The sequence below is a fragment of the Pseudophryne corroboree genome, assembly GCF_028390025.1.
Source record: "Pseudophryne corroboree isolate aPseCor3 chromosome 3 unlocalized genomic scaffold, aPseCor3.hap2 SUPER_3_unloc_9, whole genome shotgun sequence".
Classification (NCBI taxonomy): Eukaryota; Metazoa; Chordata; class Amphibia; order Anura; family Myobatrachidae; genus Pseudophryne; species Pseudophryne corroboree.
This window is the reverse complement of record NW_026967585.1, coordinates 553,661-577,993: the sequence shown is the minus strand read 5'-3', so window position 1 is coordinate 577,993 and position 24,333 is coordinate 553,661. Positions and strand designations below refer to the sequence as shown.

At 51.5% G+C, this 24,333-nt stretch overlaps 1 protein-coding gene and 1 pseudogene across 1 annotated transcript in view; one reads left to right on the top strand and one right to left on the bottom strand.

Annotated features, from left to right (window-relative positions):
• The window catches only part of LOC134984880 (zinc finger protein 850-like), a 213,417-nt pseudogene that overhangs the window by 155,757 nt on the left and 33,327 nt on the right, over positions 1–24,333 (top strand).
• Positions 1–24,333, bottom strand: part of LOC134984881 (zinc finger protein 432-like) — a 55,015-nt gene that overhangs the window by 29,051 nt on the left and 1,631 nt on the right. The window contains exon 2 of the mRNA XM_063950358.1: positions 337–528. Coding sequence (XP_063806428.1) covers positions 337–528 — 192 coding nt within the window. The remainder of the gene's footprint in view (positions 1–336; positions 529–24,333) is intronic.

The following is a 24,333-nucleotide window of genomic DNA, read 5'->3' as shown; positions in this document are numbered from 1 at the left end:
AGTCACCTCTCCAGTCATCACCCAGACACATCCCCTGGTGTTACTTTATAATGTCCCATTCCCAGCAGTCACCTCTCCAGTCATCACCCAAACACATCCCCTGGTGTTACTGTATAATGTCCCATTCCCAGCAGTCACCTCTCCAGTCATCACCCAGACACGTCCCCTGGTGTTACTGTATAATGCCCCATTCCCAGCAGTCACCTCTCCAGTCATCACCCAGACACATCCCCCGGTGTTACTGTATAATGCCCCATTCCCAGCTATCACCTCTCCAGTCATCACCCAGACACATCCCCTGGTGTTACTATATAATGCCCCATTCCCAGCAGTCACCTCTCCAGTCAGCAGCTGAATGATCTTGTTGGTGAGTTCCAGGATCTTCTGGTCACTGTGCCCCTCATGTATCAGTGAGTGAGGTGGAGGCACAGTGATGGGGCTCTGGGTCCTGCTCAGTCCACGTGACACACGGCTATGGCTGCTGGGTGTCTCACACTCACCAGATGTCTTCTTTACTACTGTGCAACCCTGCGAAATGGGGGAGACATCAATATCACTGTAAATACTGACAGATCCCCTCACCTCCCCAGTCATGTCCGTGTATTATTACTGTATATATAAGTGATGTCATTGTGACACTCCCAGGTCCCCCCTCACCTACCTAGTCCTGTCCCTGTATTATTACTATAGATATAAGTGATGTCACTGTGACACTCCCAGATCCCCTCACCTCCCCAGTCATGTCCCTGTATTATTACTGTAGATAGGGCTAACAGACCAGGGTGACATAGAAGCGGAAGATTGAGTGCGGATAAGAGGGTTAGGAGGACAATTGGCTGGGGTTTGTGAAGAAGTGGGCCTTGAGAGCCCGTTTGAAGTTTTGTAGAGAGGTGGAGAGTGAGATGGGGAGAGCACATGCAAAATAGGTAGGACTGGGAGGAAGTAATTAGTTGACAGGATAAGGCACCCCAATTCTGAGACACACCTAGGAGAAGCCAGGGCCAGTAAAATCACCGTCTTCCACGTGAGGAACTTGTCTTCTACCATCACCAGAGGTTTAAACCAGGAGGACTGTAGAAAAGTAACATAACATCTAGATCCCAAGGTGCCATAGGGGGCACAAAGGGAGGTTGTATATGAAGCACCCCTTGCAAGAAGGTCTGAATTTCTGGCAAGAGAGCCAACTTCTTCTTGAAGAAGATGTTAAGAACTGAAATCTGGACCTTAATGGATCCCAGACATAAGCCCTTATCCATTCCAGCCTGCAGGAAACACAGGAACTTTCCTAAGTGGAATTCCGAAGAGGGATATGTGCGTTCTTCGCACCGAGACATATCTCTGCAAGATATGATAATAGTGTTTTGACGTCACGGGTTTTCTGGCTTGTACCATAGTGGCAATTACCTTTTTGGAAAGCCCTTTGTGAGCTAGGATGTTCCGCTCACCTTCCATGCCATCAAACTAAGCTGCCGTAAGTCCGAGTAGACGAACGGTCCTTGTTGAAGAAGATCCCTTCTTAGTGGTAGAGGCCAAGGGTCCTGTACAGACATGTCCAGAAGAGCCGTGTTCCATGCTCTTCAGGGCCAATCCAGGGCAATCAAGATTGCTTCCACTCTTTGATGTCTGATCCGCTTGAGGAAACAGGTAGACCAGCTGGTAAGGCCAAAGCGAAGTCAGCGCATCCACTGCATTCGCCTGAGGGTCCCTGGTCCGTGAGCAATAGCAGCGAAGCTTCTTGTTGAGATGAGAGGCCATCAAGTCGATCTGTGGGCAACCCCACCTGTGGATGTTCAGTTGGAATACCTGAGGGTGTAGTCCCCACTCCCTCGGGTGGAGGTCGTGGCGGCTTAGGAGGTCTGCCTCCCAGTTCTCCACTCCCGGAATGAAGAATGCGGACAGCGCTCTTGCATGTTTTTCTGCCCAGAGGAGTATTCTTGACACTTCTCGCATGCAGGCCCTGCTTTTTGTCCCTCCTTGTCGATTGATGTACGCCACCGCCAAAGCGTTGTCCGACTGCACCTGGATTGCCTGTTGCCTTAGTAGAGGAGACGCCTGAAGCAGAGACGTTCTGGATAGCCCGAAGTTCGAGAATGTTGATTGGAAGCAGGGCCTCCTGGGCAGACCACCTGCCCTGGAACTGCGCCCCTTGGGTGACCGCTCCCCATCCACGTAGAATCGCATCTGTTGTGAGGAGGATCCAGTCCTGAATCCCGAAGTTCCGGCCTTTCAAGAGGTTGGAAGACTGTGTCCACCACAGGAGTGAAATCCTGGTCCGGGGTGACAGCCGAATCATCCGGTGCATCTGAAGATGGGAACCGGACCATTTGTTCAGGATGTCCAATTGGAAGGGTCTGGCATGGAACCTTCCGTACTGTATCGCCTCGTAGGAGGCCACCATCTTTCCCATCAATTTTATGCAAAGATGGACGGCGACTCGAGCAAGTCTGAGTACCATGTGTACCATTTCTTGGAGTGTTCTCGCCTTGTCCTCTGAGAGGAATATTTTCTGTGCTACATTATCCAATAACATGCCCAGAAACAGGAGCCGTGGAGACAGTTCCAGGTGGGACTTCTGTAGATTCAGGCTCCACCCGTGGTGACACAGGAGTTGGATAGTGCGATCTATGTGGAGCAATAGAAGCTCCCTTGATTTTGCTTTCATCAGGAGATCGTCCAGGTATGGGATCACATTGACCCCCTGCACCCTGAGTTGAAACATCATTTCCACCACCACCTTCGTGAACACCCTTGGAGCTGTAGACAGGCCGAAGGGTAACGCCTGAAATTGGTAATGATCGTTCAGCAGGGCAAACCTCAGAAAGGCCTGATGAGATGGCCAAACTGGGACAAGTAGATAAGTATCCTTGATATCCAGGGATACTAGGAACTCCTGTAGTTCCAGGCCTGCGATCACTGCCCTCAGAGATTCCATCTTGAATCTGAAAACGTTCAGGTAAGGATTCAAGGACTTCAGATTCAGAATGGATCTCAGACCCGTCTGGTTTCGGTACTACAAACAGACTGAAGAAGTAACCCTGTCCTTGTTGCCACAGTGGTACTGGGACAATGACCTGGGACTGTATCAACTTCTCTATGGCCAGTAGTAGAGTACCACGCATACTTTCCAAAACTGGTAAGACTGATTTGAAAAATCGTTGGGGAGAACCGTCGAACTCCAGCTTGTAGTTCTGAGAGATAAGGTCCCTAACCCAGGCATCTTGGCAAGAACCATCCCAGATGTGGCTGAAGTGACGTAACCGAGCTCCCACCACAAGATCCCCCCGCGGTGGGTGTGCACCGTCATGCTGAAGTGACGTAACCGAGCTCCAACCACAAGATCCCCCCGCGGCGGGTGTGCACCGTCATGCTGAAGTGACGTAACCGAGCTCTCACCACAAGATCCCCCCGGGGTGGGTGTGCACCGTCATGCTGAAGTGATGTAACCAAGCTCCCACCACGAGATCCCCCCGGGGTGGGTGTGCACCGTCATGCTGAAGTGACGTAACTGAGCTCCCACCACTAGATTCCCCCGGGGTGGGTGTGCACCGTCATGCTGAAGTGTTTGCGAGAGCAGAACTGGTGTTCTGGTTCTGAGACCCAGCAACTGCTAGTTTTATAGGTTTTCCCCTGGAGCCTCTCGCTGCGTTGGAGGCTCCTCTGGCTCTGGATCGAAATCTGGAGGACCGAAAGGACTGAGTAGATGGTCCCGTTTAGGAACGTCTAGCAGGAGGGGCACCCGAAGGGAGAAAATAAGAATTTACTCACCGGTAATTCTATTTCTCGTAGTCCGTAGTGGATGCTGGGACTCCGTCAGGACCATGGGGAATAGCGGCTCCGCAGGAGACAGGGCACAAAAGTAAAGCTTTAGGATCAGGTGGTGTGTACTGGCTCCTCCCCCTATGACCCTCCTCCAAGCCTCAGTTAGGATACTCTGCCCGGACGAGCGTACACAATAAGGAAGGATTTTGAATCCCGGGTAAGACTCATACCAGCCACACCAATCACACCATATAACCTGTGATCTGAACCCAGTTAACAGTATGATAACAGAGGAGCCTCTGCAAAGACGGCTTCCAACAATAACAACCCGATTTTGTAACAATAACTATGTACAAGTATTGCAGACAATCCGCACTTGGGATGGGCGCCCAGCATCCACTACGGACTACGAGAAATAGAATTACCGGTGAGTAAATTCTTATTTTCTCTGACGTCCTAAGTGGATGCTGGGACTCCGTCAGGACCATGGGGATTATACCAAAGCTCCCAAACGGGCGGGAGAGTGCGGATGACTCTGCAGCACCGAATGAGAGAACTCCAGGTCCTCTTTAGCCAGGGTATCAAATTTGTAGAATTTTACAAACGTGTTCTGCCCTGACCACGTAGCTGCTCGGCAAAGTTGTAACGCCGAGACCCCTCGGGCAGCCGCCCAAGATGAGCCCACCTTCCTGGTGGAGTGGGCATTTACAGATTTAGGCTGTGGCAGGCCTGCCACAGAATGTGCCAGTTGAATTGTGCTACAAATCCAACGAGCAATCGTCTGCTTAGAAGCAGGAGCACCCAGTTTGTTGGGTGCATACAGTATAAACAGCGAGTCAGATTTTCTGACTCCAGCCGTCCTAGAAATATATATTTTTAGAGCTCTGACAACGTCTAGCAATTTGGAGTCCTCCAATTCGCTAGTAGCCGCAGGCACCACAATAGGCTGGTTCAAATGAAATGCTGAAACCACCTAAGGGAGAAATTGAGGACGCGTCCGCAGTTCTGCCCTGTCCGAATGGAAGATCAGATATGGGCTTTTGTACGACAAAGCCGCCAATTCTGATACTCTCCTGGCTGAAGCCAGAGCCAGTAACATGGTTACTTTCCATGTAAGATATTTTAAATCCACCGATTTGAGCGGCTCAAACCAATGGGATTTGAGAAACTCCAAAACTACATTGAGATCCCACGGTGCCACTGGAGGCACCACCGGGGGCTGTATATGTAGTACTCCTTTGACAAACGTCTGGACTTCAGGAACTGAAGCCAATTCTTTTTGGAAGAAAATCGACAAGGCCGAAATTTGAACCTTAATGGACCCCAATTTGAGGCCCATAGACAATCCTGTTTGCAGGAAATTTAGGAAACGATCCAGTTGAAATTCCTCCGTCGGGGCCTTTCTGGCCTCACACCACGCAACATATTTTCTCCAAATGCGGTGATAATGTTGTGCGGTCACTTCCTTTCTGGCTTTAATTAGAGTAGGAATGACTTCCTCTGGAATGCCTTTTTCCCTTAGGATCCGGCGTTCAACCGCCATGCCGTCAAACGCAACCGCGGTAAGTCTTGAAATAGACAGGGTCCCTGCTGAAGCAGATCCCTTCTTAGAGGTAGAGGCCACGGATCTTCCGTGAGCATCTCCTGAAGTTCCGGGTACCAAGTTCTTCTTGGCCAATCCGGAGCCACTAGTATTGTTCTTACTCGCCTTTGCCGTATAATTCTCAGTACATTTGGTATGAGAGGCAGAGGCGGAAACACATACACTGATTGGTACACCCACGGTGTAACCAGAGCGTCCACAGCAATTGCCTGAGGGTCTCTTGACCTGGCGCAATATCTGCTGAGGAAGTCTGCTTCCCAGTTGTCCACTCCTGGAATGAACACTGCTGACAGTGCTATTACATGATCTTCTGCCCAGCGAAGAATCCTTGCAGCTTCTGCCATTGCCCTCCTGCTTCTCGTGCCGCCCTGTCTGTTTACGTGGGCGACTGCCGTGATGTTGTCCGACTGGATCAACACCGGCTGACCCCGAAGCAGGGGTTTTGCCAGGCTTAGAGCATTGTAAATCGCTCTTAGCTCCAGTATATTTATGTGAAGAGACCTCTCCAGGGTTGACCACACCCCTTGGAAGTTTCTTCCCTGTGTGACTGCTCCCCAGCCTCTCAGACTGGCATCCGTTGTCACCAGGACCCAATTCTGTATGCCGAATCTGCGCCCCTCTAACAGATGAGCACTCTGCAACCACCAGAGAAGAGACACCCTTGTCCGTGGCGACAGGGTTATCCGCTGATGCATCTGCAGATGCGATCCGGACCATTTGTCCAGCAGATCCCATCTGCCGAATGGAATCGCTTCGTAAGAAGCCACCATTTTTCCCAGAACTCTTGTGCATTGATGCACAGACACTTTTCCTGGTTTTAGGAGGTTCCTGACAAGTTCGGATAACTCCTTGGCTTTCTCCTCCGGAAGAAACACCTTTTTCTGAACCGTGTCCAGAATCATTCCCAGGAACAGCAGACGTGTTGTCGGGGTCAATTGAGATTTTGGAAAATTCAGAATCCACCCGTGTTGTTGCAGCACTACTTGAGTTAGTGCTACTCCGTCCTCCAGCTGTTCTCTGGACCTTGCCCTTATCAGGAGATCGTCCAAGTAAGGGATAATTAATACGCCTCTTCTTCGCAGCAGAATCATCATTTCGGCCATTACCTTGGTAAAGACCCGAGGTGCCGTGGACAATCCAAACGGCAGCGTCTGAAACTGATAATGACAGTTTTGCACCACGAACCTGAGGTACCCTTGATGTGAAGGGCAAATTGGGACATGCAGGTAAGCATCTTTTATGTCCAGGGACACCATAAAGTCCCCTTCTTCCAGATTCGCTATCACTGCTCTGAGTGACTCCATCTTGAACTTGAATTTTTGTATGTACAGGTTCAAAGATTTCAGATTTAGAATAGGTCTTACCGAGCCGTCCGGCTTCGGTACCACAAATAGCGTGGAGTAATACCCCTTTCCCTGTTGTAGGAGGGGTACCTTGACTATCACCTGCTGAGAAAACAGCTTGTGAATGGCTTCCAATACCGTCGCCCTGTCTGAGGGAGACGTTGGCAAAGCAGACTTTAGGAACCGGCGAGGGGGAGACTTCTCGAATTCCAACCTGTAACCCTGAGATACTACCTGCAGGATCCAGGGGTCCACCTGTGAGCAAGCCCACTGCGCGCTGAAATTCTTGAGTCGACCCCCCACCGCTCCTGAGTCCGCTTGTAAAGCCCCAGCGTCATGCTGAGGGCTTTGCAGAACCCGGGGAGGGCTTCTGTTCCTGGGAAGGAGCTGCTTGCTGCCCTCTCTTACCCTTTCCTTTGCCTTGGGGCAGATATGACTGTCCTTTTGCCCGCTTGTTCTTATAGGACCGAAAGGACTGCGGCTGAAAAGACGGTGTCTTTTTCTGTTGGGAGGGGGTCTGAGGTAAAAAGGTGGATTTCCCGGCAGTTGCCGTGGCCACCAGATCCGATAGACCGACGCCAAATAATTCCTCCCCTTTATACGGCAATACTTCCATATGCCGTTTGGAATCCGCATCACCTAACCACTGTCGCGTCCATAAACTTCTTCTGGCAGATATGGACATCGCACTTACTCTTGATGCCAGAGTGCAAATATCCCTCTGAGCATCTCGCATATAAAGAAAAGCATCCTTTAATTGCTCTTAAGTCAATAAAATACTGTCCCTATCCAGGGTATCAATATTTTCAGTCAGGGAATCCGACCAGACCATCCCAGCACTGCACATCCAGGCTGAGGCGATGGCTGGTCGCAGTATAACACCAGTATGTGTGTATATACTTTTTAGGGTAGTTTCCAGCCTCCTATCAGCTGGATCCTTGAGGGCGACCGTATCAGGAGACGGTAACGCCACTTGTTTTGATAAGCGTGTGAGCGCCTTATCCACCCTAGGGGGTGTTTCCCAGCGCGCCCTAACCTCTGGCGGGAAAGGGTATAATGCCAATAACTTTTTTGAAATTAGCACTTTTCTATCTGGGTTAACCCACGCTTCATCACATACATCATTCAATTCCTCTGATTCAGGAAAAACTACAGGTAGTTTTTTCACACCCCACATAATACCCCTTTTTGTGGTACTTGCAGTATCAGAGATATGTAAAGCCTCCTTCATTGCCGTGATCATATAACGTGTGGCCCTACTGGAAAATACGTTTGTTTCTTCACCGTCGACACTAGATTCAGTGTCCGTGTCTGGGTCTGTGTCGACCGACTGAGGTAAAGGGCGTTTTACAGCCCCTGACGGTGTCTGAGACGCCTGGGCAGGAACTAACTGGTTTGCCGGCCGTCTAATGTCGTCAACTGATTTTTGTAATGTGCTGACATTATCACGTAATTCCATAAACAAAGCCATCCATTCCGGTGTCGACTCCCTGGGGGGTGACATCACCATTACCGGCAATTGCTCTGCCTCCACACCAACATCGTCCTCATACATGTCGACACACACGTACCGACACACAGCAGACACACAGGGAATGCTCTATTGAAGACAGGACCCCACTAGCCCTTTGGGGAGACAGAGGGAGAGTTTGCCAGCACACACCCAAGCGCTATAATATATATGGGAACAACCCTGCAGAAGTGTTGTATCCTTATAGCAACTTAAATATAGTAATATCGCCAAAAAAGTGCCCCCCCTCTCTGTTTTACCCTGTTTCTGTAGTGCAGTGCAGGGGAGAGTCCTGGGAGCCTTCCTCACAGCGGAGCTGAGCAGGAAAATGGCGCTGTGTGCTGAGAATAGGCCCCGCCCCCTATTTCGGCGGGCTCTTCTCCCGGAGTTTGTGAGATCTGGCAGGGGTTAAATACATCCATATAGCCTCAAGGGCTATATGTGATGTCTTTTTAGCCATAAGAAAGGTATTATACATTGCTGCCCAGGGCGCCCCCCCCAGCGCCCTGCACCCTCAGTGACCGCTGTGTGAAGTGTGCTGACAACAATGGCGCACAGCTGCAGTGCTGTGCGCTACCTCATGAAGACTGAAAAGTCTTCTGCCGCCGGTTTCTGGACCTCTTCAATCTTCGGCATCTGCAAGGGGGGTCGGCGGCGCGGCTCCGGGACCGGACTCCATGGCTGGGCCTGTGTTCGATCCCTCTGGAGCTAATGGTGTCCAGTAGCCTAAGAAGCCAATCCATCCTGCACGCAGGTGAGTTCACTTCTCTCCCCTAAGTCCCTCGATGCAGTGAGCCTGTTGCCAGCAGGACTCACTGAAAATAAAAAACCTAATAACTTTTTCTAAGCAGCTCTTTAGGAGAGCCACCTAGATTGCACCCTGCTCGAACGGGCACAAAAACCTAACTGAGGCTTGGAGGAGGGTCATAGGGGGAGGAGCCAGTACACACCACCTGATCCTAAAGCTTTACTTTTGTGCCCTGTCTCCTGCGGAGCCGCTATTCCCCATGGTCCTGACGGAGTCCCAGCATCCACTTAGGACGTCAGAGAAATGTGGATTTTCCGTCCGTAGCCTTCGAAATCCAGGTGTCCAGGTCACCTCCAAAGAGCCATTCACCTGTGAAGGGAATAGATTCCACATTACGTTTTGAGTCAGCATCAGCGATCCACTGACGTAACCATATGGCTCTGCGCGCAGACACAGCCATAGCCGTGGTTCTAGCACTAACAGTGCCAATCTCTTATAAGGAGTCACAGAGGACTCTTGCCGTGTCCTGAATGTGAGACAGTAAGGCAACAGTGTCGTCTAAGGTCATATTACCCAAGAGATCTTCCTTTATTTGTCTAGCCCAGGAATGGATTGCATGTGTCATCCTGCAACCTGCAATGACAAGCCATTGTGCTACGCCTGCAGCAACGTAAATAGGATTTTAATACCTACCGGTAAATCCTTTTCTCTTAGTCCATAGAGGATGCTGGGGATGCTTCAAGAACCATGGGGTATAGACGGGATCCGCAGGAAACATGGACACACTATAAGACTTTGAATGGGTATGAACTACCTCCTCCCTCTATGCCCCTCCTCCAGACTCCAGTTATAGGAACTGTGCCCAGGGAGATGGACATTTCGAGGAAAAGTATTTATTTAACATTTTAAACTAAGGTGAGATACATACCAGCTCATACCACCAACACGCCATACAACATGGCATTCAACAACAACGCATGCAACGGCATGATCAACAACAGTGACAGACTGACTGCACTCAGCACAACATGTGCGTAACTACAACCAATAACTGCAGATACCGTCTGCACTGGGACGGGCGCCCAGCATCCTCTATAGACTAAGAGAAAAGGATTTACCGGTAGGTATTAAAATCCTATTTTCTCATACGTCCCAGAGGATGCTGGGGATGCTTCAAGAACCATGGGGTTTATACCAAAGCTCTAGAACGGGCAGGAGAGTGCGGATGACTCTGCAGCACAGATTGACCAAACAAGAGGTCCTCCCCAGCCAGGGTATCAAACTTGTAGAACTACGCAAAGGTGTTTGATCCTGACCAAGTAGCAGCTCAGCTGTAATGCCGAGACCCCTCGTGCAGCCGCCCAGGATGAGCCCACCTTCCTGGTAGAATGGGCCTTCACCGACTTCGGTAACGGCAATCCTGCCGTAGAATGAGACTGCTGAATCATATTACAGATCCAGCGTGCAATTGTCTGCTTGGAAACAGGAGCCCCAATCTTGTTGGGAGCATACAGGACAAACAGAACCTCTGTTTTCCTAACTTGAGCCGTTCTGGCGACATAGATTTTCAAAGCTCTGACCAAGGCATCAGTAGCCACTGGAACCACAATAGGCTGGTTCACGTGAAACGAAGAAACCACCTTTGGCAAAAATTGCTGATGAGTTCTCAACTCCGCCCTATCAGCATGGAAGATTAAATAGGGACTTTTGTGCGACAAAGCAGCCAATTCAGATACCTGCCTTGCAGATGCCAAGGCCAACAGCATGGCTACTTTCCAAGTAAGGAATTTTAACTCAACCTTACGCAAAGGTTCAAACCAATGAGATTGTAGGAATTGCAACACCATGTTAAGATCCCATGGTGCCACTGGGGGCACAAAGGGAGGTTGTATGTGCAGTACGCCTTTCACAAAGGTCTGAACTTCTGGAAGGGAGGCCAACTCCTTCTGAAAGAAAATAGATAAGGCCAAAATTTGTACTTTAATGGAGCATAACTTTAGGCCCGCATCCACACCTGCTTGCAAAAAATGGAGCAACCGCCCCAGCTGAAATTCCTCCGTAGGAGCCTTCTTGGATTCACACCAAGACACATATTTTCTTCAAATACGGTGGTAATGCTTTGCTGTTACTTCTTTTCTAGCCTGAAGAAGTGTGGGAATGACTTCACTGGGAATACCCTTTCGGGCTAGGATTTGGCGTTCAACCACCACGCTGTCAAACTGCTGTGGTAAGTCTTGATACACGCACGTCCCCTGTTGCAACAGGTCCTCACGAACAGGAAGAGGCCAGGGATCTTCTATGAGCAACTCTCGAAGATCTTGATACCAGGCCCTTCTTGGCCAATCCGGAACAATGAGTATCGCCTGAACCCTTGTTCTTCTTATAATCTTTATCACCTTTGGAATGAGAGGAAGTGGAGGGAACACATATACCGACGGAAACACCCACTGTGTCACTAGGGCGTCCATCGCTATAGCTTGAGGGTCACTTGACCTGGAACAATATCTCTGAAGTTTCTTGTTGAGGCGTGACGCCATCATGTCTACTTGAGGAACTCCCCAACGAAGACCCCACTCTCCTGGCTGGAGATCGTGTCTGCTGAGGAAGTCTGCTTCCCAGTTGTCCACACCCGGAATGAAGACTGCTGACAGAGCACTGGCATGTCTTTCCGCCCAGTTAAGAATCTTCGTGGCCTCGGCCATCGCCGCTCTGCTCCTTGTACCGCCTTGGCAGTTTATGTACGCCACTGCTGTCATGTTGTCTGACTGAATCAAGACAGGCAGACCTCGAAGAAGATGTTCTGCTTGCAGTATGCCGTTGTAAATGGCTCTTAATTCCAGAATGTTTATGTGTAGACAAAACTTCTTGGCTCGACCACTTTCCCTGAAAGTTTCTTCCCTGTGTGACTGCTCCCCAGCCTCGGAGGCTTGCATCTGTGGTCACCAGGATCCAATGCTGAATCCTGAACCTGCGCCCCTCCAGAAGGTGAGAACTGTGCAGCCACCACAGAAGGGAGATTCTGGTCCTGGGAGATAGAATTATCTTCCGATGCATGTCCAGGTGAGACCCGGACCATTGGTCCAACAGGGTTCAGTATGGTATGCCGGCAACCAGCATACCGGCACCGGGAGCCCGACCGCCGGCTTACCGACAGTGTGGCAAGCGCAAATGAGCCCCTTGCGGGCTCGCCGCGGTACACGTGCCACGCTTTTTTATTCTCCGTCCAGGGGGTCGTGGACCCCCACGAGGGACAATAAATGTCGGTATGCAGGCTGTCGGGATTCTGGCGCCGGGATCCCATCAGTCGGCATACTGAAGACCACCCGGTCCAACAGGTTCCACTGAAACACCCTTGCATGGAACCTGCCATATATGGAATGGCCTCGTAGGCCGCCACCATCTTCCCCAGCAACCGAGTGCATTGAAGAACTGACACTTTTGTTAGTTTCAGAAATTGTTTTACCATGTTCTGTAAATCAAGAGCTTTTTCCATTGTAAGGAAAAATCTCTGCAATTCTGTGTCCAGAATCATACCCAGAAACGAAAGCCGTATCGTTGGATCCAACTGTTATTTTGGCAAATTTAGGAGCCACCCGTGTTGTTGCAGAATCGTCAGTGAAAGAGCCACATTCTTCAACAATTGCTCCTTGGACCTCGCCTTTATGAGGAGATCGTCCAAGTACAGGATAATTGTGATTCCCTGCTTGCGCAGGAGAACCATCATTTCCGCCATTACTACCTCGGAGCCGTGGACAGACCAAACGGCAACGTCTGAAATTGGTAATGACAATACTGTACCGCAAATCTTAGGTAAGTCTGATGCGGAGGAAATATGGGGACATGCAAGTATGCATCCTTTAAGTCAACCGATACCATAAAATCCTCCTCTTCCAGCGTGGAGATCACTGCACGTAGAGATTCCATCTTGAATTTGAATTTCTTTAGAAAGAAATTGAGGGATTTTACGTTCAGAATCGGTCTGACTGAACCATCCGGCTTCGGGACCACGAACAGGCTCGAATAAAACCCTTCGGGGGGAAGGGTTTTATTCGAGCCTGTTCGTGACGGGGGCACCGTGACAATCACTTGACTGTGACACAACTTTAGTATCGCAGCGCTTACTATTTCCCTTTCTAGAAGAGATGCTGGCAAGGCCGACTTGAAAAATCGGTGAGGGGGCACGTCTTGAAACTCCAATTTGTACCCTTGGGTTACTATTTCGACTATACAAGGGTCCAGGTCCGAGTGCACCCAGACCTGACTGAAAAGTTCGAGACGTGCCCCCACCAGTGCGGACTCCCTCAGAGGAGCCCCAGCGTCATGCGGTGGATTTGGCAGAAGCCGGGGAGGACTTCTGCTCTTGGGAACTTGCCACAGCTTGTGACCTTTTTCCCCTTCCTCCGGTAGCAAGGAAAGAAGATCCTTGTCCTTTTTTGTATTTATTGGGCCGAAAGGGCTGCATTTGATAGTGGGGCGTTTTCTTTTGCTGTGCAGGAACATAAGGCAGGAACGATGACTTACCCGCGGTAGCCGTAGATACTAGGTCAGTGAGGCCGTCGCCAAACAAGACCCTACCGTTAAATGGTAGAGACTCTATCACCTTCTTAGAGTCAGCATCAGCATTCCATTGATGAATCCACAACGCTCTCCTAGCTGAGACTGCCATGGCATTGGCCCTTGATCCCAAAAGGCCAATATCCCTCACAGCTTCCTTTAAATACGCTGCAGCATCCCTGATGTGACCCAAAGTCAAAAGCATGCTATCCCTGTCTAGGGAATCTACCTCAGATGACAAGTTATCTGCCCACCTTTCAATAGCGCTACTCACCCATGGCACAGCAACGGCAGGCCTGAGCAGTGACCCTGTACTGACATAAATGGATTTCAGGGTATTTTCCTGCTTAAGATCCGCAGGATCCTTTAGGGCTGCCGTGTCAGGGGACGGAAGCGCCACCTTTTTGGATACACTCGATAAAGCTTTGTCTACCGTGGGGATTGACTCCCACCTTTCCCTGTCCCCAGAGGGGAACGGATATGTCACTGGAATTCTTTTGGGAACCTGTATCTTTTTGTCAGGATTTTCCCAAGCCTTTTCAAAAAGCGCGTTCAGTTCATGAGAGGGAGGAAACGTTACCTCAGGTTTCTTTCCTTTATACATACAGACCCTAGTATCAGGAACAGCAGGGTCCTCAGTGATATGTAATACTTCTTTTATCAATCATGTACTCGATGGCCAGCTTTGGATGTAATCTGGCATCACTATAGTCGACACTGGAATCAGAGTCTGTGTCGGTATATGTCTCTGCTATCTGGGTAACTGCACGTTTCTGTGACCCCGAAGGGGTCTGGGCCTGTGACAAAGCATCTTCCATGGATTTCCTACATGTCTGGTTCTTAGACTCAGATTTATCAAATCTCTTAGACAACTTAAAGGCCCTACACACTTAAAGATTATCTGTCCAATCTGGCTGATTGGAAAGAAAATCTGGCAATGGCTGGGAGCAAATGACAATCAACAATTTGCTACCAAAATCAAGAAAATGGACAAAAACAGTTCAGATAAATTGGTTTAATGAAACAAACTTAACCAATTTGTCTTAAAGTCCATTTTGTCTGTTTTCCAATGTTTGAGAGCAAATAGTGAATTGCCATTTGCTCCCAGACATTGCCAGATTTTCTTTCCAATCAGTCAGATTGGACAGATAATCTTTTAGTGTGTAGGGCCCTTTAGTCACGTTTGCGTTTAAAACACTCTCCATATATTCATCCAATCATCCGTCGGCGGTGCCGACACGGTCACTCTCACAGTATTTTATGTCCCCACTCCAGCCTCCTCCTGGGAAAAGCATTCCGCCTCAGACATGTCAACACCCACGTACCGACACCCACAACTACACTGGGGCTATAGGAGACAGACCCACAATAAAGCCTGTAAGAGAGACACAGAGAGCGTTCTGCCAGCTCACACCCAGCGCCTATCCCGGTACTGAGGCCAGTGAAATGACTGCCCAGACCTGTTAGCGCTTTATATATATACAAATCAGCAACAAATTATTTGTGCCTCCCCCCCCCCCCGTTTTGCACCCTGTTACTTGTACAGCCGTGTGGAGGACAGGGCCAGCGTCTCTGCAGCTTCTGAGGAGAGAAAATGGCGCTGGTCAGAGGTATGTGGGCTAAGCCCCGCCCACTACATATCGCGCTTCAGTCCCGCTTAGAAATGTTTATACTGGCGGGGGACCCTTATCTAGTGCCTGGGGCACTGTTATAACTCAAGGCAGTCTGATTTGAGGTGTTCATGCTGCCCAGGGCGCCCCTCCTGCACCCTGCAGTGCTGTGTTATGTGTGGGAGCATGGCGCGCAGCGCGGAACCTCTTCTGCCGTCACTGAAGTCTTCTGATCTTCTCATACTCACCCGGCTTCTATCTTCTGGCTTTGTGAGGGGGTGACGGCGCGGCTCCGGGAAAAAGCAGCTAGGTGTACCGTAGTGATCGAACCCCCTGGAGCTAATGGTGTCCAGTAGCCTAAGACGCAGAGCCCTTGAACTCTTAAGAAGTAGGTCTGCTTCTCTCCCCTCACTCCCACGATGCAGGGAGCCTGTAGCCAACAAATCTCCCTGAAAATAATAAACCTAACAAAAAGTATTTTCAGAGAAACTCAGGAGAGCTCCTCAGTGTGCATCCAGTCTCACTGGGCACAGAATCTAAACTGAAGTCTGGAGCAGGGGCATAGAGGGAGGAGCCAGTTCACACCCATTCAAAGTCTTGTAGTGTGCCCATGTCTCCTGCGGATGCCGTCTATACCCCATGGTTCTTGAAGCATCCCCAGCATCCTCTAGGACGTAGGAGAAAATAGATTTTAGAGTGGTCTCTATTTTCCTATCCGCCGGGTCCTTCACCGTAAGGGAGCCCGGAGCAGGGAGCACTGCCTTTTTAGAAAGGCGAGAGACTGAGACATCTACGGCTGGGGATTCTTCCCAGAATTTTCTGCCTTCAAGGGCAATGGGGAAGGTATTCAGAAACCTTTTCGTCACCATGATATTTTTTATCTGGATTCTTCCAGGCTAGTTTAAATAAGTCATCCAATTCCGTGGAATCAGGGAATGTGACTTTTGGTTCCTTTTGAGGGAGGAAAAATGACTGCTGAGTACTTGCATCCCCCAAGAGGAGCTTTAACACCTCCCTAATAGCCAATACGAGGGGTTCAATACCCTGGATTGGGGTGGGATCCCCATCATCCTGTACATCGTCATCAGTATCATATGATAGGAGTGCAGGTAGAGCAGGTTTCTGTGAAGCAGGCAGGGAGGGACGCTTAGCAGTTCTTGTGTCTTGTTTGCAGTTGCAGTGAGCTGAGATGACATATCAGACATTATAGTTTTTATAGCCCCCAACCAGGGGGCTCTGTATTCTCTCTCACATTAGTATCAGCATGAGATGACTGACTACACTGCTCACATGATATTGAGCTGGATGTACTAGGAGAGAACCTGGCATTACACACACTGCAAGACTTCTGTTTTACCACAGTGTAGTAGAAAACAGTACAATATACACACACAATACAGCCTGATATGATATAGGACAAGCCTGACCTATTGCATGTGAGAGGAGACAGAGAAGAGAGGACTCCAGCGCACACAATGGTGACCGGCCCCAGTGAGGCTGTCAGCGGTTGTTACATCTGTGTAACCACAGTGAGATTCTTTATAAAACCCCACAGGGGATTATTGTGCACAATGATAGCGGCTCCCCCCACCCCTATACCCGGTACCAGTGTATACAGGGGCAGTTCTGGAGGAGCTGTGGAGGCTGCTGCAGCTCATGCAGAGGAAGATGCCAATATGCTGCTGAGCCCGCTCTAATGTAGCTCCGCCCTCCGCCATGGCGCCGGAGCTACTGCTGTATATTTATACTGGCCATGTCTCCTTATGTATGTACAACCTCACATAAATGCTTGGTTCACCTGTGTTTAGCCAGTCTCACGCAGGGGCTATAGCGGGTCGCCCCCCAGGAGGTTCAGCCGCACATTTGTCCGGGGGACCCCCCCCCCCCCCTAGCGGGTCCCCCCGGTTGGTACTCACCACTGAAGATCACCTTCAGGCAGTGTCAGGGGTGTGCGCAATGCTGCGGCTGCGACAGACAAGGCGCCATGCCCCGCTGAACAAACAGTCCCTCAGGACGGTGGTCATGCAACGGGAAGCGGCTCTCACCTCAGGAGGCCGGTGACCTTCCCCCCCCCCAAAAAAAAATCTCCCATAGTGCAGGTATACTGTTGCCCAAACAGCATACCGAAATCATTAAAAGTTAGAAATAAAAATGAAGGAAAACTCTGGAGCTGCAGAGTGAGCATCCTCTCCTGAGGGCTCTTTATCTAAACTGAGCTGTAGGAGGGGCATAGAGGGGAGGAGCCAGCACACCCAGTGGTAGAATGTTTAAAGTGCACGTGCTCCTTTGGACCCGTCTATACCCCATGGTTCTAATTCTGTCTACAATATCCCTTATGGATGCTAGAGAAAAGTAGTTAAAGAAGAGGGTGGTTCACAGTGTCCAATGCAGCAGAGAGGTGAAGGAGAATAAGCAGAGAGTAGTGACCATTGGATCTGGCAGCATGGAGGTCTTTGTAGACTTTAGCGAGGGCAGTATCAGTGGAGTGGAGAGGACGGAAGCCAGGCTGGAATGGGACAAGCAGTGAGTGTGAGGAAAGACAGGAGTTAGGAGGAGAGAGATGGTCGGTAGTTGGAGAGAGTGGTTGGTTGGATGAAGGGAGGGGTTTATAAGAATAGGGGAGACAAGAGCATGATGGAAGGCCGAGGGGACAGTGTCTGATGAGAGGGAGAGAATGAGATGGGCAAGATGGGAACAGGCAGAAGAAGAGAGGTAGCGGAGGAGGTGATAGGGTCAAATGGGGAGGTGGAGAGGGTGAGGAACGGCTGAGGGCCATGACTTCCACACTAGATACAAAGAAGAGAGATGTCAGAGTTGGTAGGAGGTAAGGGGAGGGGGGGGGGTGTCAGGAAATGGAGGAGGGCATTGCTCAGGGTCTGGTGGGATGTGATATCCTGCCATAGGGAGCCAATTTTGCATGGGAAGTAGGTGGCAAAGTCAAGAGCAGAGAGTGAGGGGGCGGGGAGGGGGGGGGGGAGACGAGGCGGCTAGGGGGGGGGGGGCCAGAGGAGCAAGTTGACAGTGGAAAAGGGGTGCCAGGGTTTGAGGACTGGGAGGAGATGAGGTTCTTGATGGAAAGTGGACAGTAGGAAGGAATGCATGTGGAGTGCCAGGGTTGCGGTGTCGTCACATCAGGTGAGGGGGATAGAAGGGGACAGGCAGGGGAGGGGGATATGGGAGGCAGGTAGGTGGCAACTGGGAAGGGACAGGAGACACGAAGGGGCAACCCTATTCACCCCCTATGTGTGTATACGCCCCCCTATATGTATAGCACCCCCTATGTGTGTATTCCGCCCCCCCATGTGTGTATACCACCCCCTATGTGTGTATAGCGCCGCCTATGTGTGTATACCGCCCCCTATGTATGTATAGCACCCCCTATGTGTGTATAGCGTCCATGTGTGTATACCGCCCCCTATGTGTGTATAGCGCCCCCCCGTATGTATAGAACCCCCTATGTGTGTATACCGCCCCCCCATGTGTGTATACCACCCCCCCATGTGTGTATACCACCCCCTATGTGTGTATACCGCCCCCTATGTGTGTACAGCACCCCCTATGTGTGTATAGCGCCCCCTATGTGTGTATAGTGCCCCATGTGTGTATAGCGCCCCCTATGTGTGTATACCGCCCCCTATGTGTGTATACCGCCCCCCATGTGTGTATACCGCCCCCCATGTGTGTATAGCGCCCCCCTATGTGTGTATAGCGCCCCCTATGTGTGTATAGCGCCCCCTATGTGTGTATAGCGCCCCCTATGTGTGTATAGCGCCCCCTATGTGTGTATAGCGCCCCCTATGTGTGTATACCGCCCCCCCATGTGTGTATACCGGCCCCCCCATGTGTGTATACCGCCCCCCCCATGTGTGTATAGTGCCCCCTATGTGTATGGTGCCCCTATGTGTGTGTAGCGCCCCCTATGTGTGTATACCGCCCCCCATGTGTGTACAGCACCCCCTATGTGTGTATAGTGCCCCTATGTGTGTATAGCGCCCCCTATGTGTGTATACCGCCCTAGTGTGAACAGCACCCCCTATGTGTGTATAGTGCCCCTATGTGTGTATAGCGCCCCCCATGTGTGTATAGCGCCCCCCATGTGTGTATAGCGCCCCCCATGTGTGTATAGCGCCCCCCATGTGTGTATAGCGCCCCCCATGTGTGTATAGCGCCCCCCATGTGTGTATAGCGCCCCCCATGTGTGTATAGCGCCCCCCATGTGTGTATAGCGCCCCCCATGTGTGTATAGTGCCCCTATGTGTGTATACCGCCCCCCATGTGTGTATAGCGCTCCCTATGTGTGTATACCGCCCCCCATGTGTGTATAGCGCTCCCTATGTGTGTATACCGTCCCCTATGTGTGTATAGCACCCCTTATGTGTATATAGCGCCCCCCTATGTGTGTATAGTGCCCCTTATGTGTGTATAGCGCCCCCCATGTGTGTATAGCGCCCCCTATGTGTGTATAGCGCCCCCTATGTGTGTATACCGCCCCTATGTGTGTACAGCACGCCCTATGTGTGTATAGTGCCCCTATGTGTATATAGCGCCCCCCTATGTGTGTATAGCGCCCCCTATGTGTGTATACCGTCCCCTATGTGTGTATAGCGCCCCCTATGTGCATATAGCGCCCCCCTATGTGTGTATACTGCCCCCCATGTGTATACCGCTCCCCATGTGTGTATAGTGCCCCTATGTGTGTATAGCGCCCCCTATGTGTGTATAGCGCCCCCTATGTGTGTATACCGCCCTCCCATGTGTATAGCGCCCCCTATGTGTGTATAGTGCCCCTATGTGTGTATAGTGCCCCTATGTGTGTATAGCGCCCCCTATGTGTGTATACCGTCCTCCCCTGTGTGTATAGCACCCCCTATGTGTGTATACCGCCCCCCCATGTGTGTATAGCGCCCCCTATGTGTGTATAGCGTCGCCTATGTGTGTACAGCACCCCCTATGTGTGTACAGCACCCCCTATGTGTGTACAGCACCCCCTATGTGTGTATAGCGCCCCCTATGTGTGTATACCGCCCCCCATGTGTGTATAGCGCCCCCTATGTGTGTATAGCACCCCCTATGTGTGAACAGCACCCCCTATGTGTGTATAGCGCTCCCTATGTGTGTATAGTGCCCCCTATGTGTATATACCGCCCCCTATGTGTGTATAGCGCCCCCCTATGTGTGTATACCGCCCCCCTTGTGTGTATAGCGCTCCCTATGTGTGTATACCGTCCCCTATGTGTGTATAGCACCCCCTATGTGTATATAGCGCCCCCTATGTGTGTATAGCGCCCCCCTATGTGTATAGTGCCCCTATGTGTGTATACCGCCCCCCATGTGTGTATACCGCCCCCCATGTGTATATAGCGCCCCCCTATGTGTGTATAGCGCCCCCCTATGTGTGTATACCGTCCCCTATGTGTGTATACCGTCCCCTATGTGTGTATACCGCCCCCCCATGTGTGTATAGCGCCCCCCATGTGTGTATACCGCCCCCCATGTGTGTATACTGCCCATGTGTGTACAGCACCCCCTATGTGTGTACAGCACCCCCTATGTGTATAGTGCCCCTATGTGTGTATAGCGCCCCCCATGTGTGTATAGCGCCCCCCATGTGTGTATAGCGCCCCCCATGTGTGTATAGCGCCCCCCATGTGTGTATAGCGCCCCCCATGTGTGTATAGCGCCCCCCATGTGTGTATAGCGCCCCCCATGTGTGTATAGCGCCCCCCATGTGTGTATACCGCCCCCTATGTGTGTATACCGCCCCCTATGTGTGTATAGCACCCCCTATGTGTGTATAGCACCCCCTATGAGTGTATACCGCCCCCCTATGTGTGTACAGCGCCCCCTATGTGTGTACAGCGCCCCCTATGTGTGTATAGCGCCCCCTATGTGTGTATAGCGCCCCCTATGTGTGCATAGCGCCCCCTATGTGTGCATAGCGCCCCCTATGTGTGTATAGCGCCCCCTATGTGTGTATAGCGCCCCCTATGTGTGTATACCACCCCCCCATGTGTGTATACCGCCCCCCCATGTGTGTATAGCGCCCCCTATGTGTGTATGGTGCCCCTATGTGTGTATAGCGCCCCCTATGTGTGTATACCGCCCCCCATGTGTGTACAGCGCCCCCCATGTGTATAGCGCCCCCCATGTGTGTATAGCGCCCCCCATGTGTGTATAGCGCCCCCCATGTGTGTATAGCGCCCCCCATGTGTGTATACCGCCCCCCATGTGTGTATAGCGCCCCCCATGTGTGTATAGCGCCCCCCATGTGTGTATAGCGCCCCCCATGTGTGTATAGCGCCCCCCATGTGTGTATAGCGCCCCCCATGTGTGTATAGCGCCCCCCATGTGTGTATAGCGCCTCCCATGTGTGTATAGCGCCCCCCATGTGTGTATAGCGCCCCCCATGTGTGTATAGTGCCCCTATGTGTGTATACCGCCCCCCATGTGTGTATAGCGCTCCCTATGTGTGTATAGCGCCCCCTATGTGTGTATAGCGCCCCCTATGTGTGTATAGTGCCCCTATGTGTGTATAGTGCCCCTATGTGTGTATACCGCCCCCTATGTGTATATAGCGACCCCCTATGTGTGTATACCGCCCCCCATGTGTGTATACCGCCCCCCATGTGTGTATACCGCCCCCCATGTGTGTATACCGCCCCCCTTGTGTGTATACCGCCCCCGTGTGTATAGCGCCCCCTATGTGTGTATAGCGCCCCCTATGTGAGTATAGCGCTCCCTATGTGAGTATAGTGCCCCCTATCTGTATATACCGCTCCCTATGTGTGTATAGCACCCCATATGTGTGTATACCGCCCCCCTATGTGTGTATAGCACCCCCTATGAGTGTATACCGCCCCCCTATGTGTGTATACCGCCCCCCATGTGTGTATGCCGCCCCCCATGTGTGTATGCCGCCCCCCATGTGTGTATAGCGCCCCACATGTGTGTATAGTGCCCCTATGTGTGTATACCGCCCCCCTATGTGTGTATAGCACCCCCTATGAGTGTATACCGCCCCCCGATGTGTGTACAGCGCCCCTATGTGTGTATAGCGCCCCCTATGTGTGTATAGCGCCCCCTATGTGTGTATAGCGCCCCCTATGTGTGTATAGCGCCCCCTATGTGTGCATACCGCCCCCTATGTGTGCATACCGCCCCCTATGTGTGCATACCGCCCCCTATGTGTGTATAGCGCCCCCTATGTGTGTATAGCGCCCCCTATGTGTGTATAGCGCCCCCCCATGTGTGTATACCGCCCCCCCATGTGTGTATACCGCCCCCCCATGTGTATATAGCGCCCCCTATGTGTGTATAGCGCCCCCTATGTGTGTATAGCGCCCCCTATGTGTGTATACCGCCCCCCATGTGTGTACAGCACCCCCCATGTGTGTATAGCGCCCCCTATGTGTGTATAGTGCCCCTATGTGTGTATAGCGCCCCCTATGTGTGTATACCGCCCCCCATGTGTGTATACCGCCCCCCATGTGTGTATACCGCCCCCCATGTGTGTATAGCGCCCCCCATGTGTGTATAGCACCCCCCATGTGTGTATAGCGCCCCCATGTGTGTATAGCGCCCCCCATGTGTGTATAGCGCCCCCCATGTGTGTATAGCGCCCCCCATGAGTGTATAGCGCCCCCCATGTGTGTATAGCGCCCCCATGTGTGTATAGCGCCCCCCATGTGTGTATAGCACCCCCCATGTGTGTATAGCGCCCCCCATGTGTGTATAGTGCCCCTATGTGTGTATACCGCCCCCCATGTGTGTATAGCGATCCCTATTTGTGTATACCGTCCCCTATGTGTGTATACCGCCCCCTATGTGTGTATAGCGCCCCCTATGTGTGTGTATAGCGCCCCCTATGTGTGTATAGCGCCCCCTATGTGTGTATACCGCCCCTATGTGTGTACAGCACCCCCTATGTGTGTATAGTGCCCCTATGTGTGTATACCGCCCCCCATGTGTGTATAGCGCCCCCTATGTGTATATAGCGACCCCCTATGTGTGTATACCGTCCCCTATGTGTGTATAGTGTCCCCTGTGTGTATAGTGCCCCCTATGTGTATATAGCGCCCCCTATGTGTGTATAGTGCCCCTATGTGTGTATAGCGCCCCCTATGTGTGTATACCGCCCCCCATGTGTGTATACCGCCCCCCATGTGTGTATACCGCCCCCCATGTGTGTATAGCACCCCCTATGTGTGTATACCGCCCCTGATGTGTGTATAGCGCTCCCTATGTGTGTATACCATCCCCTATGTGTGTATAGCACCCCCTATGTATATATAGCGCCCCCTATGTGTGTATAGCGCCCCCTATGTGTGTATAGCGCCCCCTATGTCTGTATACCGCCCCTATGTGTATACAGCACCCCCTATGTGTGTATAGTGCCCCTATGTGTGTATACCGCCCCCTATGTGTATATAGCGACCCCCTATGTGTGTATACCGTCCCCTATGTGTGTATAGTGCCCCCTATGTGTATATAGCGCCCCCCTATGTGTGTATAGCGCCCCCAATGTGTGTATAGCGCCCCCCACGTGTGTATACCTCCCCCCACGTGTGTATACCGCCCCCCATGTGTGTATACCGCCCCCCATGTGTGTATACCGCCCCCCTGTGTGTATAGCGCCCCCTATGTGTGTATAGCGCTCCCTATGTGAGTATAGCGCTCCCTATGTGAGTATAGCGCTCCCTATGTGAGTATAGTGCCCCCTATGTGTATATACCGCTCCCTATGTGTGTATAGCGCCCCCTATGTGTGTATACCGCCCCCCTATGTGTGTATAGCACCCCCTATGAGTGTATACCGCCCCCCTATGTGTGTATACCGCCCCCCATGTGTGTATAGTGCCCCTATGTGTGTATACCGCCCCCCATGTGTGTATACCGCCCCCCATGTGTGTATACCGCCCCCCATGTGTGTATAGCGCCCCCCATGTGTGTATAGCGCCCCCCATGTGTGTATAGTGCCCCTATGTGTGTATACCGCCCCCCTATGTGTGTATAGCTCCCCCTATAAGTGTATACCGCCCCCCTATGTGTGTACAGCACCCCCTATGTGTGTACAGCGCCCCCTATGTGTGTATAGCGCCCCCTGTGTGTATAGCGCCCCCTATGTGTGTATAGCGCCCCCTATGTGTGTATACCGCCCCCTATGTGTGTATACCGCCCCCTATGTGTGTATACCGCCCCCCCATGTGT